Source organism: Pseudorca crassidens, chromosome 8 (assembly GCF_039906515.1).
Source record: "Pseudorca crassidens isolate mPseCra1 chromosome 8, mPseCra1.hap1, whole genome shotgun sequence".
NCBI classification, from domain to species: domain Eukaryota; kingdom Metazoa; phylum Chordata; class Mammalia; order Artiodactyla; family Delphinidae; genus Pseudorca; species Pseudorca crassidens.
Genome location: NC_090303.1, coordinates 69,109,487 through 69,127,482, shown reverse-complemented (window position 1 = coordinate 69,127,482; position 17,996 = coordinate 69,109,487). Strand labels below are relative to the sequence as shown.

General features: G+C 35.6%; 1 protein-coding gene across 3 annotated transcripts in view; it reads left to right on the top strand.

The window, feature by feature from the left end:
* The window catches only part of IMMP2L (inner mitochondrial membrane peptidase subunit 2), a 904,501-nt gene that overhangs the window by 705,626 nt on the left and 180,879 nt on the right, over positions 1-17,996 (top strand). For 2 of the 3 annotated variants that reach the window (XM_067746752.1, XM_067746751.1), the window contains one exon: positions 79-181. In XM_067746752.1, the coding sequence (XP_067602853.1) occupies positions 79-181 (103 nt within the window). Of the gene's footprint in view, positions 1-78; positions 182-3,929; positions 4,124-17,996 lie in introns of those variants that run through there. The other variant, XM_067746753.1, reaches the window with a different exon arrangement.

Here is a 17,996-nt window from a genome sequence, read left to right as displayed (position 1 = left end):
TTCCTGAATTTGTATGCTTAACTGTTTGATCTCTGTCTTTTCTGATCTTTTCTCAATGGTTATGCTGTTTATTTCTAGAACTATGGGACACAAAAACCGCTATGTCAAAGTCCCCCGTGGTCACATCTGGGTTGAAGGTGATCATCATGGACACAGTTTTGACAGTAATTCGTTTGGACCGGTAAGTCTTCTTATTACTGCTATGATTGGATTTCAAATGTAGGAACAAAAGTATGCCACACAGGTTGCTCAGGTAGCCCAGCCAAGAGTAGTCGTGAATTTTATAGTGGAACAGTTTATATTTGAAAATTTCCTTTTAAATATCATATAGATAATGTAAGCTGTCAATGGGTGTGTGTATGTGTGTGTGTGTGTGTGTGTGTGTAAATCTAGAAAAGAACTTCGACAACTCAATAAAGTGCCAAAAGATGCTTTCAGCTGACTACCTGATCCCAGTGGCAACGGTTGTTTTTTCCTCACATAAATGCTTTGTACTTTATGTTTTTAGTTAGTGTTTAACAGAAATAATGTGTAAAAGACCTATAGACATCAATTTTCTAAGTAATTAGTTAAAAACTCATGTATAATAGAAATCATATTGGTAACTAACATTTTTCAGCTTTTAATTTATAACAAATGCCCACATTCCTTATACCATGTTTACATTCCATAAAATATGTGACTAAATTCATATATTATAATTTTTTTCATTTTTGAATACGTACAGAAATTCTCTATTTATGAACCCCTGCAACAAATCATTATATAAAGTGAAGAATATTTTAGTTAATGGAAACTGCACCTGATTTCTGGTCACCTATGTCTCTTTAAAAACTTGGATCTTCAACCCATTAGATTTTCCTACATCTAGATGTAGCCATACTTGTATGTATGTAGAAGTTAACATTGAGCACCTTTAGATAGGTTTGCAAAAAAAGTTATCCACATCCTTTTGTCTAAAACTAAATGTTGGTGGTCTCTATGAAACAATTTCCTTCACCTATCATGAGGGACCACTATTATTGTCACAGGAGAAGCAGTCACTTGACTCACTTTTGGCTAAAAGTATAGCAAGAGACTTGAGGTTGGATAAGTGTTGTGCGTAAGTGGAAGGGAACTTTAGGTGATGACCCCTACTTCTTTTTTCTAGCTGCAGTGATGATAAGAAAAACATCTAAGGTCTTTCTTGCTTTTGAGTAGTACTTATTATAAAAATACAATTTAATCGTTGTAGGGTATATCAAAGATGGAATGAACAGATTGGAAATGTTGTAGATCACTTAGAGAGTATAATAGAAGTGACTGTCATGAAGAAGCTTAGTAGCAACTTGAAAGTGAAAATAAATCACCTAAAAGCAGTTTTATTTCTCTCTAATCAGTAAGATTAAATCTATTAAATGTAGCATATTGTCCAAGTCCACATTAAAATGTTAACTTTAGTTTGGGTTTTAATTGGTAGGGTAGTGACTCTGAAATGAAGTGTTAAAAATGTTGTTGTTTTGTTATTAGTTGTGGGGTGTGGGGTAAATAATTACTAATAATAAAGTACTAAAGTTTGAGATTGGTTTGCTTTTTCTGTATTAGTAAATAAAGCTAGTGCAATCTTATCTATATAATTGTATAATTGTCAGTCACTCGTATTCCAGATGCTTTCTTATTTGGGAGAGAAAAATGATAAGGTTGATAGCCAGAATATTGGGAATTGCACATAACCTTCAGTATCATATCTATTGTGTAGTTCTTTCTGGGCTGTCTTTCCTGCTGTGTACTTAATAATAGTATTATGAACCACTGAAGTGTAAGTAGACACATGAAAGTTGAAAATATATCACGTATGGAAATATCCTCTGTCACTTATATCTTAAAAAAATAAAAAGTGAGAACCATGTGGGAAGGCCAGTTTCATTGTGTTTATTACAGTAAGAAACTATGATATGCAAAACACTGACAAATACATTCTGTGCAGGACTTTAATGCCATTGGTTTACATCACGTTTTTAAAAGAAATCTACTCATTAATTTTAACTTGAACCAGTAATATGAGTCAGAGACACAAAACCATTTTGAAATTTAGTGGTTGTTTTCTTTTTTTTTTAAATGGATATAAATATATAGATGCAGAATGGCTTTTGGTTCATAAGTTGGACTAAATATAAATTTCCATTCACTTAATTCATATTGTTTTTACTTGTCAAAATTAGATGAAGAACCTGTACTAGGATGAAGGAAAACATTTGTCACATCATATACTAACCTACTGTATTTGATGAGTTTTAGTACATATATTTTTACCCTTACAGTGAGCTCTCATGTTTTATGTTCCAATAACATTTATGACTAGGAAAAATAATTAATAATGATGCTCCCAAATAAGTTTTAAAAGGACAGAGGGGAAAAAATTGAATTAAAGACCTACAATTTTTATTTAAAGCTAAGTTGTGATGTTTGAGTATAGAGATTTCTTATTTTTTATTAATTAATGGTTATCTGAATAATTAAATTATTTTAATATTTTTATAATTCCCAGAAATAAAAACTCAAGTTTTACAATTCTAAAAAAACCAGAATAATCTTGAATCTTACACTGCATATACACTTGAAAGTTGTTACATTTTTCCAATAATTCTCAGTTGGATTCTTTGGCTTATCCATCAATATATTTGGAGATTGTCTGTGGAAGGTCAGTTCAGTTTCAGGCTTTCTGGATTGTTGATTCACTTCTCCCCTTGGAAGCAGGGAATGCACTTTTCCAGAAAGTAAACATCCTATCTAAAAATCAGCCCTTCATATCTCTCCCAAATAACTTCAGAATTGTATCCAAATCTGTTTAATATGCTTTAACTCTTTGAATTATAATTATACTGTATCATAGCATCTCCTCAGTTTATTTTAAATTGTTGCCTATGGGTAATCACAATGGAGCTTTTTCCATATTTGAATAGATTTTTACTTGTAATCTAGTGAAAAATGAGAAAAGAATGTCTTACTTTTTTTTTCCTAGTTTGTTTTAATATTTCCTATGTATTTCTTAATATTTGAATTTGCTTTTCTGATTTGGTTTATTGCCACTATATGTAGGCTGGAGAGGGAATTAAATAGTTTTATGAGTGAAAGATGAATAATGGATTATGAATTTAAAGATACCAATGTTAAGTTATAGTAATAGAATGCATCACAACAGAATGAGATCCAACATCTGTGCTTTTAACTTGTAGAGGATGACATTATGGAAATAAACTAGTAGACTCCTTTATGAACGTGGATAGAGTAAAACAGGAAATTAGATAACCTTAGTTTTGGACCTCATCAGTCACGTAACTGTATGGGTCTACATTTCCTCATGTATAAAAGGATGAATTTCCTCTCCTCTGAATTCATCTTAAATGATTATTTAGTAAAATGAGCATATATTATATATATATATATATATATATATACACACACACACACATATATAAATATATAATTTATTTAAGGTACTCCTATTTTACATTGCTGAGGATGTTTACTAAAAATTTAATAATATATTTAAATATATATATATATATAAAATCTTTTGATTACGTATATAGAAAAGTTTGGTTTTTTTTGCGGTACGCGGGCCTCTCACTGTTGTGGCCTCTCCCCTTGCGGAGCACAGGCTCCGGACACGCAGGCCCATCAGCCATGGCTCATGGGCCTAGCCACTCCGCGGCATGTGGGATCTTCCCTGACCGGGCCACGAACCCGTGTCCCCTGCATTGACAGGCAGACTCTCACCGCTGCGCCACCAAGGAAGCACTAGAAAAGTTTTAATGAACATCCTCAGCAACCTAAAATAGGACTACAATTAAAGTATGTTTCCTCCAGAGGATGAACTATTATGCAGTTGTTAAAAATCTATATTTGTGAAGAATTTTAATAACATCATGTTCATGATATTGTTTTAGGTGAATACATGAAAATAAAGAAGAGAATACACAGTATTATGTTAATTGTGCCAGTTGTTATGATTATGGTCAATTCTTTTTTATACCTTTGTACTTCGCTATATTCTTAAAGGTCTGCAACAAATTTTTATTACCTTATAATCAGAAGAAAACAAATTGGTCAAAAAAATAAGATTAAAGGTGAGTAAAGTAAATGACTTCTAAGTTTATGAATTTGTCTCCATGGAAGATCTCTGTGCCAAACCTTGAATATATCATCATTGCACAATGATAGAAAATGTCCTATCGCATCATAATATGGATTCACTAACGTATGACTTTAGCTCAGATTTCTAGTTTGAGAAATATATTTTGTTAGTATCCTTTAAGATTGTTGTCTAGAAGTGTTTTTCAGTGCATATTACTACTTGATGTCACTGGATTGTGTATTAAAGATATCTGATGATCGCTTAGAAAATTCAGAAGGAACTTCTGTTAGTAATTCCTTTGCTCTATGAAAGACATTAGTCTTTCCCTTTACCATCCCTACTTCCACGTAGATGACATTAATACATTTCTATTGTGGCCATGTTCTTTGCCAGCACCCAAAAGTAACTGATTACAATGAATATTGATGAATTTTCTGCTTGCTATAAAAGGAAATCACATAAAAGTCAAATTTTATATTTCTATGTATGTGAACATAGCAGTGAATTTTCTTTCTTTTTTTAATGAATTTTATTTTTTTATACAGCAGGTTCTTATTAGTTATCTATTTTATACACATCAGTGTATACATGTCAATCCCAATCTCCCAATTCATCCCACCACCGCCCCACACTGTCACCCCCTTGGTGTCCATATGTTTGTTCTCTATATCAGTGTCTCTATTGCTGCCTTACAAACAGGTTCATCTGTACGATTTTTCTAGATTCCACATATATGCATTAATATATGATATTTGTTTTTCTCTTTCTGACTTACTTCACTCTGTATGACAGTCTCTAGGCTCATATACCTCTCTACAAATGACCCAATTTCATTCCTCTTTATGGCTGAGTAATATTCCATTGTATATATGTACCACATCTTCTGTATCCATTCATCTTTCAGTGGGCATTTAGGTTGTTTCCATGACCTGGCTATTGTAAATAGTGCTGCAAAGAACATTAGGGTGCATGTGTCTTTTTGAATTATGGTTTTCTCTGGGCATATGCCCAGTAGTAGAATTGCTGGGTCATATGGTAATTCTATTTTTAGGTTTTTAAGGAACCTCCATACTGTTCTCCATAGTGGCTGTATCAATTTACATTCCCACCAACAGTGCAAGAGGGTTTCCTTTTCTCCACACCCTCTCCAGCATTTGTTGTTTGTAGATTTTCTGATGATGCCCATACTAACTGCTGTGAGGTGATACCTCATTGTAGTTTTGATTTGCATTTCTCTAGTAATTAGGGATGTTGAGCAGCTTTTCATATGCCTCTTGGCCATCTGTCTGTGTTCTTTGGAGAGATATTTATTTAGGTCTTCTGCCCATTTTTGGATTGGGTTGTTTGTTTTTTTAATATTGTGCTGCATGAGCTGTTTATATATTTTGGAGATTAACCCTTTGTCCATTGATTTGTTTACAAATATTTTCTCCCATTCTGAGTGTTGTCTTTTCATCTTGTTTATAGTTTCTTTTGCTGTGCAAAAGCTTTTACGTTTCATTAGATCCCATTTGTTTCTTTTTGGTTTTTATTTCCATCTAGAAATGGGTCAAAAAAGATCTTGCTGTGATTTATGTCAAAGAGTGTTCTTCCTATCTTTTCCTCTAAGAGTTTTATAGTGTCTGCTCTTACATTTAGGTGTTTAATCCATTTTGAGTTTATTTTTGTGTATGGTATTAGGGAGTGTTTTAATTTCATTCTTTTACATGTAGCTGTCCAGTTTTCCCAGCACCACTTATTGAAGAGACTGTCTTTTCTCCATTGTATATCCTTGCCTCCTTTGTCATAGATTAGTTGACCATAGGTGCATGGGTTTATCTCTGGGCTTTCTATCCTGTTCCATTGATACATATTTCTGGTTTTGTGCCAGTACCATATTGCCTTGATTACTGTAGCTTTGTAGTATAGTCTGAAGTCAGGGAGTCTCATTCCTCCAGCTCCGTTTTTTTCCCTCAAGACTGCTTTGGCTATTCGGGGTCTTTTGTATCTCCATTCAAAATTTAAGACTTTTGTTCTAGTTCTGTAAAAACTGCCAGTGGTAATTTGATAGGGATTGCATTGAATCTATAGATTGCTTTGGGTAGTATAGTCATTTTCACAATATTGATTCTTCCAATCCAAGAACAGGGTATATCTCTCCATCTGTTTGTGTCATCTTTGAGTTCTTTCATCAGTGTCTTATAGTTTTCTGTATACAGGTCTTTGACTTCCTTAGGTAGGTTTATTCCTCGGTATTTTATTCTTTTTGTTGTAATAGTGAATGGGATTGTTTCCTTAATTTCTCTTTCTGATCTTTTGTTGTTAGAATATAGGAATGCAAGAGATTTCTGTGCATTAATTTTGTATCCTGCAACTTTACCAGATTCATTGATTAGGTCTAGTAATTTTATGGTTGCATCTTTAGGATTATCCATGTATAGTATCATGTCATCTGCAAACAGTGACAGTTCTACTTCTTTTCCAATTTGTATTCATTTTATTTCTTTTTCTTCTCTGATTGCCATGGCTACGACTTCTAAAACTGTGTTGAATAATAGTGGCGAGAGTGTACATCCTTGTCTAGCTTCCTGACCTTAGAGGAAATACTTTCAGTTTTTGACCATTGAGAATGATGTTTGCTGTGGGTTTGTTGTATGTGGCCTTTATTATGTTGAGGTAGGTTCCCTCTATGCCTACTTTCTGGAGAGTTTTTATCATAAATGGGTGTTGAATTTTGTCAGCAGCTTCTTCTGCATCTATTGAGATGATCATATGGTTTTTTCCTTCAATTTGTTAATATGGTGTATCACATTGATTGATTTGTGTCTATTGAAGAATCCTTGCATCCATGGGATAAATCCCACTTGATCATGGTGTATAATCCTTTTAATGTGCTGTTGGATTCTGTTTGCTAGTATTTTGTTGTGGATTTTTGCATCTATATTCATCACTGCTATTGATCTACAATTTTCTCTTTTTATATTATCTTTGTCTGGTTTTGGTATCAGGGTGATGCTGGCCTTGTAGATTGAGTTTGGGAGTGTTCCTTTGTCTGCAGTTTTTTGGAAGAGCTTGAGAAGGATGGGTGTTAGCTCTTCTCTAAATGATAGAATTCACCTGTGAAGCCATCTGGTCCTGGACTTTTGTTTGTTGAAAGATTTTAGCACGGTTTCAATTTCTTTACTGGTGATTGGTCTGTTCATATTTTGTATCTTCCTGATTCAGTCTTCCAAGTTTATACCTTTTTAAGAATTTGTCCATTTCTTCCAGGTTGTTCATTTTATTGGCATAGAGTTGCTTGTAGTAGTCTCTTAGGATGCTTTGTATTTCTGCAGTGTCCATTGTAACTCTCCTTTTTCATTTCTAACTTTATTGATTTGAGTCCTCTCCCTCTTCTTCTTGATGAGTCTGGCTAAAGGTTTAGCAATTTTATTTATTTTCTCAAAGAACCAGCTTTTAGTTGTTTTGATCTTTGCTATTGTTTTCTTTGTTTCTATTTCATTTATTTCTGCTCTGATCTTTATGATTTCCTTCCTTCTACTAACTTTGGGTTTTGTTTGTTATTCTTTCTCTAGTTCCTTTAGGTATAAAGTTAGTTTGTTTATTTGAGATTTTTCTTGTTTCTTGAGGTAGGATTGTATTGCTATAAACTTCTGTCTTAGAACTGCTTTGGCTGCATCCTATAGGTTTTGGATCATCGCGTTTTTGTTGTCATTTGTCTCTAGGTAATTTTTGATATCCTCTTTGATTTCTTCAGTGATCCCCTGGTTATTTAGTAACACGTTGTTTATCCTCCATGTGTTTGTGTTTTTTACATTTCTTTCCCCTGTAATATATTTCTAATCTCATAGTGTTGTGGTTGGATAAGATGCCTGATATGATTTCAGTTTTCTTAAATTTACCAGAGCTTGATTTGTGACCCAAGATATGATCTATCCTAGAAAATGTTCCATGTGCACTTGAGAAGAAAGTGTAATCTGCTGTTTTTGGATGCAATATCCTATAAATATCAATTAAATCTATGTGGTCTGTTGTGTCATTTAAAGCTTGTATTTCCTGACTAATTTTCTCTCTGGATGATTGCCCATTGGTGTAAGTGAGGTGTTAGAGTCCCCCACTGTTATTGTGTTACCACTGATTTCCTCTTTTATAGCTGTTAGAATTTGCCTTATGTATTGATGTGCTCCTATGTTCGGTGCATATATATTTATAATTGTTATATCTTCTCCTTGGATTGATCCCTTCATCATTATGTAGTGCCCTTCCTTGTGTCTTATAACATTCTTTATTTTAAAGTCCATTTTATCTGATATGAGTATTGCTACTCCAGCTTTCTTTTGATTTACATTTGCATGGAATATCTTTTTCCTACCCCTCACTTTCAGTCTGTAGGTGTCCCTAGGTCTGAAGTGGGTCTCTTGTAGACAGCATATATATGGGTCTTGTTTTTGTATCCGTTCAGCAACCCTGTGTCTTTTGGTTGGAGCATTTAACCCATTTACATTTAAGGTAATTATTGATATGTATATTCCTATTACCATTTTCTTCATTGTTATGGGTTTGTTTTTGTAGGTCCTTTTCTTCTCTTGTGTTTCCCACTTAGAGAAGTTCCTTTAGCATTTGCTGTAGAGCTGGTTTGGTGGTGCTGAATTCTCTTAGCTTTTGCTTGTCTGTAAAGCTTTTGATTTCTCTGTCGAATCTGAATGGGATCCTTGCCGCGTAGAGTAATCTTGGTTCTAGCTTCTTCCCTTTCCTCACTTTAAATATGTCCTGCCACTCCCTTCTGGCTTGTAGAGTTTCTTCTGAGGAATCAGCTGTTAACCTTATGAGAGTTCCTTTGTATGTTATTTGTCATTTTTCCCTTGTTGCTTTCCATAATTTTTGTCTTTAATTTTTTTCAGTTTGATTACTATGTGTCTTGGCAACTTTCTCCTTAGCTTTATCCTGCCTGGGACTCTTTGTGCTTCCTGGCCTTGGGTGGCTATTTCCTTTCCCATGTTAGGGAAGTTTTCAACTATAGTCTCTTCAAATATTTTCTCGGGTCCTTTCTCTCTCTCTTCTCCTTTTGAGACCCCTATAATGTGAATGTTGTTTTGTTTAATGTTGTCCCAGAGGTCTCTTAGACTGTCTTCATTTCTTTTCATTCTTTTTTCTTTATTGTTCTGTGGCAGTGAATTCCACCATTCTGTCTTCCAGGTCACTTATCCATTCTTCTGCCTCAGTTATTCTGCTGTTGATTTCTTCTAGTGTATTTATCATTTCAGTTATTGTTTGTTCATCTCTGTTTGTTTGTTCTTTAATTCTTCTTTGTCTCTGTTAAATATTTCTTGAATCTTCTTGATCTTTGCCTCCATTGTTTTTCTTAGGTCCTGGATCATCTTCATTATCATTATTCTGAATTCTTTTTCTGGAAGGTTGCCTTTCTCCACTTCATTTCGTTGTTTTTCTGGGGTTTTATCATGTTCCTTCATCTGGTACATAGTCCTCTGCCTTTTCATTTTGTCTGTCTTTCTGTGAATGTGTTTTTTGTTCCACAGGCTGCAGAATTGTAGTTCTTCTTGCTTCTGCTGTCTGCCCTTTGGTGGATGAGGCTATCTAAGAGGCTTGTGCAAGCTTCCTGATGGGAGGGACTGGTGGTGGGTAGAGCTGGATGTTGCTCTGGTGGGTAAAGGTCAGTAAAACTTTAATCCTTTTGTCTGCTGATGGGTGGGACTGAGTTCCCTCTGTGTTGTTTTGGCATGAGGTGACCCACCACTGGAGGCTACAGCTCTTTTTTGGTGCTGATGGTGGATTCTGGGAAGGCTCATACCAAGGAGTCCTTCCCACAACTTTTGCTCAGTGTCCTTGTCCCTGTGGTGAGCCACAGGCACACCCCACGTCTGCAGGAGACCCTCCAACACTAGCAGTTAGGTCTGGTTCAGTCTCCTATGAGGTCACTGCTCCTTCCCCTGCGTCCTGATGCACACACTACTTTGTGTGTGCCCTCCAAGATTGGAGTCTCTGTTTCCCCCAGTCCTGTCAAAGGCCTGCAATCAAATTCCACTAGCCTTCAAAGTCTGATTTTCTGGGAATTCCTCCTCCCATTGCCAGACCCCCAGGTTGGTAAGTCTGACTTGGGGCTCAGAACCTTCACTCCACTGGGTGGAGTTCTGTGGTATATTTGTTCTCTAGTTTGTGCGTCAGTCACCCAGCAGTTATAGGATTTGATTTTATTGTGATTTTGCCCCTCCTACCATCCCATTGTGGCTTCTCCTTTGTCTTTTGATGTGTGGTCTGTTTTTTGGTGAGTTCCAGTGTCTTCCTGTTGATGATTGTTCAGCAGTTAGTTGTGATTCTGGTGTTCTTGCAAGAGGAAGTGAGCTCATGTCCTTCTACTCCACCATCTTCTATAGCTATGAATTTTCAAATAGTGATTCTTAAATATTTCAGATTAGCAGACTCTTCATAAATTAAAAGTGCAGGCAGCAGTTCTTTAATCCATTTATTATAAATATTTATTTAATTACTTATATTGGAAATGATCTCATAGATGTCCATTCCTTTTGGTGAAAACACAGATGGACCTTTTCCATGGCTTCCATTTATCTTGTACATTTCCTATCTTTGAATTTTTTTCTATTCTTTTAATTTAGTTTTAAGTCACAAACCACTGAAATATGTTCACTGCTTGCTGTATAATGATTTGATGTATGTCATAATAGAAATTCTAGGTTTTTAGTATCTAAAATAAATAATTTATTTTAACTTTACTGAGCAAAGTATATTAAGGAAAAAAAATCTTTTGGCTTCAACATTTCAGGGTGAAGATAACCTTTCCACACTGTATAAAAGTATTTTGATTTTTAGGTTTGTGGTCTTAGTATCACCTTGTTAACAATTTGTGTGTAGGAACCATGAAGCAGGACTGAACAATTTGGTGCAGAAACTATGCATGATATACTGCCTCTATCTGAGAGTGGAAACTGGGAGTTGTACTAAATATGAATTCTTTTTAGTTCCAAATCATTTGGAAAAGAGCTAACCTAATCTCTTACTTCATAGATGCCTAATTAAATAAAATACTAGACCCCTAGAATGTTTTCTTGAAGGAAATATGCCTAATAGATGATAGTTTTCAAATAAATGAGTATTAGAAATATTGTTTGTTAATTAAATGAGCTAATGATCTGAAAATGATAATCTATAAGAAAGCATTGAAATTAAGATTAAAATTCCATAGAATTCCTTTTGAACTTAGTGAGGTTCAAAACATTTTTTACTTTTTAAAAAAGTACTGAAAAAGTCAAGGAGAGCAGAAGTAAGCTTTATGAGTTCATATCATGCAGGCCTTTCATTTATGTCTTCAGGACACATTTTGAGCATCTACCAATTATCCAAATTGATTTTGGCCGGGATTCCAATGGGCGGAGTGGATCAGGAGAGATGAGGATTGTGTTAACTACAAAGATGGTGCTAGATTAGGTAATGTGTGGGAAGTGAACTTTCAAAGAGGTTTATTAGTCATGCCTGTTTTGAATTTTCTCCCTATGTTATACATTTTTGGTAAAAAAGAAATACACTATGAGATTAACTAGGGTAGCAAAACAAGATTCTTGGAGACAGAAGGAGTCTGAACGGAAGAGAACGGGAAGCGAAATTATGACATTTTTGAGACCAACTGACAAAGGGTTGAGTTGGAATGGAATTTGGGGAGATGTTTAAAAGCTTCAGAGAGTATAAAGACAGAGATTCAAGTTGTGGATAATAAGGAGTGCACTAAGCCTGTGAGTATTCCCAGTCCTTTGGCCACTGTCATCAAGAGATGCCCTGATGCCTAGGAAGATCATAAGATGGTCAATAGATACAACAGTGACTGAGGTATATAAGGCCTACCTGCAAGGAGGCAGACAAATAATAGGGCAGAACCAACACAGCAGTCTTAAGTAGAGGTGTAAGTCAGAGCCTCTTAGAGGAATAGACATTTGTGTACTGAAATCTCATAAGAAAAACCTATGAAATCTTCTGGGAGGATTTGGTAGAACAGTGTTCTGAAATTGTGAAAATAATAAATATTTGGTGCAATCTTGTATTGCATAAAACACTCTGGATTCTGCATGTTTTGTGAATGAAGTGGTTTATGCCTGGAGTGGTTAATATGTTTCAGCTGCATTGAAAACACTCTGTTTATACAGTGCAGAATAATTTTGTGGACATATGAGAATGAATTGACATTTCATTTTATGTATTGTTGAACTGTAGTATTTTCCTTGTGTAAATTCTCTTCAGCAGCTAGAATAACTTTTACTTAAAATTAGCCATTTTCAAATAAAGAAAAAGGTCATTAGACTATGTTGACAGGATCCAAGGAAAGTGTTCTGTTCACACTTTCTCTAAAACATGTTACTTGGACTTTAATTGATTGTATTTTCTTGTTTCCTTGTGGTACATGCTTTTGTTCATTAAAAATTTTGTTAGGAACTAAAGCAAGCTCTATTTATAGAAAAATATTTGTGACAGAAGTCCCTTGGTTCCTAAAATCATAAAACCTTACCTTGGGGTTTTCCTTCAATTGTTTTTCACAATTCCTTTAAACAGCGCCAGAACCTAGCAACCCCACATGTTTTACTCAGGTATAATTCTTATTTGGTTGGTGTAGAAAAAGGCATGCATTTCATAAAAAGGCCAAAGGCAATGGAAAGAAATGCCATAATAATTAAAATATCTGTATATCCAAAGATAGTTAAGTCTCAGAAAAGAGCCCAACCTCTGGAGCAATATTCAAAGCAAAGAAAAGGAAAAAAAGAAAAGGAAACAAGAAACCACAAAAGTACCTAAGGTTTAGCATCGCTATTGGTTGGCTCTAATTACAATACAGTTAGAACATCAAAAACTATATAAGATTTTTTAAAAAGAGCATGGAAACATAATATCAACTAGAGAACAGAGAGACAAACTAAGCTTCCATTTCTACCAAATCAAATTTTGTTTCTGTCTTAATTATTCTGCTAGTGTAGAAATCATTTTCCACATGATTTCATTTTCAGATAGGAGAGATGTCAGCAGAATTGTCATTAGACTTCATTGCTATGGCAGATACTGTTCCTTTGGGCCATTTAGTTTAGAACTAAGCATGTCCATTACACCAGAAATGTTATATTTACTGACAGTGGGTCAGGAAACAAGATTTAGTGAAATATATTCAGTATTATTAATTTAGCAATTTTATAAGTTCTCAAATTTTTTTAAGTGGGATTGAAATCCTTATTGTATTATTTACAAGACATAATCAGTGTCTACATCACATGTCTACATAGAAAAATAAAATGGAAGATATAAGAAGCCCAAAAGAGAAGGAAAATCTTCCACTGCCTAGCCTAGACAATACAAGGAGAAAAAATGAGCTATTGAATATACAGTGATTCAAGGTATGAGATTGAATTTCCTCATTTAAATAGATATTTACTTATGAAATATTTACTGAGTAATTGGGCTCTACTCCTCATAATATGCAAGCACAAAACTATGGAAATGACTTCGTATTTCGACTGAGCTTCTGGGAGATGACTTTCTTTAGAAATTTTTAATTTTCCTAAAGCTTTTTTGGGTAATCCAAAAAATGACTTTGCTTTGTGTCAGCATCTTATTGGTTTTGTTTTGTTTTGTTTTCCTGAAAAAGAAAACTTGCAAGAGAATTAAAAGATCAGTTTGATTGTCAGTGACTTGGATGACTTTTTTCTGTGTAATGGAGCCTGTAATGAATCACAGTAACCACAGTTTTAGATATTATCCATTGGAAGACCCATGTGGGTTTGTGTTATGTTAAAATTTTTCTAACTTGGTGAATCAAGCAAGTGAAAATGCAGTTCTTTATTTCAGTGGTCAGAATTAGAACCATGTGGTGTGTTCTGTTGATAGGGCATCACAGGCCCCATGGCTTTTTCACTGAAAAACATTGATTCCTGTAACATGAATGATGAGCAGAAATCCTAGGTATTTCTGCTCCAACTCATCCTCCTATCACTAAGAATTTTTCTGAAAAGAATTCCGATCACATCATTCCACTTCTTAAAACAATATCATCAGCCTACAACACTTATCATACTTAATAAAGAAATGTTAGAAGCTTTCCCTTTTAAATCAGACAAAACAAGAAGGTTCTCTTACCACTTCTGTTCAACATTGTGCCAAAGGTCATTGCCCGTGCACATTAAGGCAAGAAAGAAATAAGAGATGTGGCAATAGGAAAGGAAAATTCCAGAGTTTCTTTTTTTCTTTTGTCAAGTATGTTATTGTCTAATTAGAAAATCTAAGAAGCAGACTTCCCTAGTGGAGCAGTGGTTAAGAATCCGCCTGCCAATGCATGGGAAACAGGTTGGATCCTTGGTCCGGGAAGATCCCACATGCTGTGCAGCAACTAAGCCAGTGTGTCAGAACTACTGAGCCTGCTCTCTATAACCCATGAGGCACAACTACTAAGCCTGCCTGCCACAACTACTGAAGCCTGTGCATCTAAAGCCTGTGATCCACAACAAGAGAATCCACTGCAATGAGAAGCCCGCACACTGCAACGAAGAGTAGCACCCGCTTGCCGCAACTACAGAAAGCCCGCGTGCAGCAACCAAAACACAAAGCAGCCAAAAATAAATAAATTAATTAATAATAAAAAAAGAAAATGTAAGAAGCATCTGCAGAATTACTAAGACAGTTCCGCAAGTTTATTAGTATAAGAGCAATCACATACAGTGATCAAACAGGCCTAGACCTCATCAACAAACAGAAAACACACTTTTAAAGAACTTGATATTTAAAATAGCAATAAAAAACTCAGGATAGGGCTGGTAGTGGCTTCCAGTTCCAACTCGAGGCCTTGCCTGCTGGCGTGTGGAACAGCGAGTTGCTCTGGGTTGATTAAGTTTGTAAAGTGTCCTCTTCATTTCTGGAAAAAAATAAAAAGACCCTCAAGATAAGATAATACCTCTTATGTTATAGAAGATGAATTTGAAGGAAAATATTGGAAATTACTTATTGAAGTTGAAGCTGCAGAGCAGTGACTGAAGCCATGTGGCTGACAGGGTCATGGTGCTCCAGCTGGTTGTCAGCCCTGAGCCTCTGAGGTGAGAGAGCAGAGTTCAGGACATTGGGCCACCAACTCCCAAAGATCTCCATCGCAATACTAAGACCCAGCTCCACTCAGTGACCAGCAAGCTCCAGTGATGGGCAACCTATGTCAAACAACTAGCAACACAGGAACACAACCCCATCCATTAGCAGAGAGACTGCCTAAACTCATAATGTCACAGACACCCCAAAACACAGCACTGGATGTGGTCCTTCCTACCAGAAAGACAAGATCCAGCCTCATCCACCAGAACACAGGCAGCAGTCCCCTCCACTAGGAAGCCTACACAGCCCATTGAACCAACCTCACCCACGGGGGGCACACACCAAAAACAACGGGAACTGCAGAACTGCAGCCTGTGAACAGGACACCCCAAACACAGTAAATTAAGCAAAATGAGAAGACAGAGAAATATGCAGCAGATGAAGGAGCAAGGTAAAAACCCACCAGACCAAAGAAATGAAAAGGAAATAGGCAGTCTACCTGAAAAAGAATTCAGAGTAATGATAGTAAAGATGATCCAAAATCTTGGAAATAGAATGGAGAAAATAGAAGAAACGTTTAACAAGGACCTATAAGAAGTAAAGTTCAAACAAACAATGATGAACAACACAATAAATGAAATTTAAAATTCTCTAGAGGGAAACGATAGCAGAATAATTGAGGCAGAAGAATAGATAAGTGACCTGGAAGATAAAATAGTGGAAATAACTACTGCAGAGCAGAATAAAGAAAAAAGAATGAAGAGAATTGAGAAAAGTCTCAGAGATGTCTGGGACAACATTAAATGCACCAAAATTCGAACTATAGGGGTCCCAGAAGAAGAAGAGAAAAAGAAAGGAATTGAGAAAATATTTGAAGAGATTATAGTTGAAAAGTTCCCTAATATGGGAAAGGAAGTAGTTAATCAAGTCCAGGGAGTGCAGAGAGTCCCACACAGGATAATTCCAAGGAGAAACACACCACGACACGTACTAATCAAACTATCAAAAATTAAATACAAAGAAAAAATATTAAAAGCAGCAAGGGAAAAACAACAAATAACATACAAGGGAATCCCCATAAGGTTAATAGCTGATCTTTCAGAAGAAACTCTGCAAGCCAGAAGGGAGTGGCAGGACATATATAAAGTGATGAAAGGGAAAAACCTACAACTAAGATTACTCTACCCAGCAAGGATCTCATTCAGATTTGATGGAGAAATTAAAACTTTTACAGACAAGCAAAAGCTAAGAGAATTCAGCACCACCAAACCAGCTTTACAACAAATGCTTAAGGAACTTCTCCAGGCAGGAAATGCAAGAGAAGGAAAAGACCTATAATAACAAACCCAAAAGAATTAAGAAAATGGTAATAGGAACATACATATTGATAATTACCTTAAATGTAAATGGATTAAATGCTCCAACCAAAAGACATAGACTGGCTGAATGGATACAAAAACAAGACCCATATATATGCTGTCTACAAGAGACCCACTTCAGACCTAGGGACACATACAGACTGAAACTGAGGGGATGGAAAAAGATATTCCATACAAATGGAAATCAAAAGAAAGCTGGAGTAGCAATTCTCATATAAGACAAAATAGACTTTAAAATAAAGACTATTACAAGGGACAAAGAAGGACACTACATAATGATCAAGGGATCAATACAAGAAGAAGATATAACAATTGTAAATATTTATGCACCAACATAGGAGCACCTCAATACATAAGGCAAATGCTAACAGCCATAAAAGGGGAAATCGACAGTAACACAATCATAGTAGGGGATTTTAACACTCCACTTTCACCAGTGGACAGATCATCGAGAATGAAAATAAATAAGGAAACACAAGCTTTGAATGACACATTAAACAAGATGGACTTAATTGATATTTATATGACATTCCATCCAAAAACAACAGAATACACTTTCTTCTCAAGTGCTCATGGAACATTCTCCAGGATAGACCATATCTTGGGTCACAAATCAAGCCTTGGTAAATTTAAGAAAATTGAAATGCTATCAAGTATCTTTTCCGACCACAATGTTATGAGGCTAGATATCAATTACAGGAAAAAAAACTGTAAAAAATACAAACACGGGCTTCCCTGGTGGCGCAGTGGTTGAGAGTCTGCCTGCCGATGCAGGGGACACGGGTTCGTGCCTCGGTCCGGGAAGATCCCACATGCCACGGAGCGGCTGGGCCCGTAAGCCATGGCCTCTGGGCCCGCGCGTCCGGAACCTGTGCTCTGCAACGGGAGAGGCCACAACAGTGAGAGGCTCGCGTACCACAAAAAAAAAAAAAAAAAAAATACAAACGCATGGGGGCTAAACAATAAACTACTAAATAACCAAGAGATCATGGAAGAAATCAAAGTGGAAATGAAAAAATACCTAGAAAAATATGACAGTGAAAACACGACGACCCAAAACATGATGATCCAAAACCTGCAGCAAAAGCATTTCTAAGACGGAAGTTGATAGGAATACAGTCCTACCTCAAGAAACAAGAAAAGTCTCAAATAAACAACCTAACTGTACACCTAAAGCAATTAGAGAAAGAATTAAAAAGAACCCCAAACTTAGAAGAAGGAAATAAAACATAAATATCAGATCAGAAATAAATGAAAAAGAAATGAAGGAAATGATAGAAAATACCAATAAAAGTGAAAGCTGGTTCTTTGAGAACATAAACAAAATTGATAAACCATTAGCCAGAGTCATCAAGCAAAAAAGGGAGAAGACTCAAATCAACAGAATTAGAAATGAAAAAGAAGTAACAACTGACAAGCAGAAATCAAAGGATCATGAG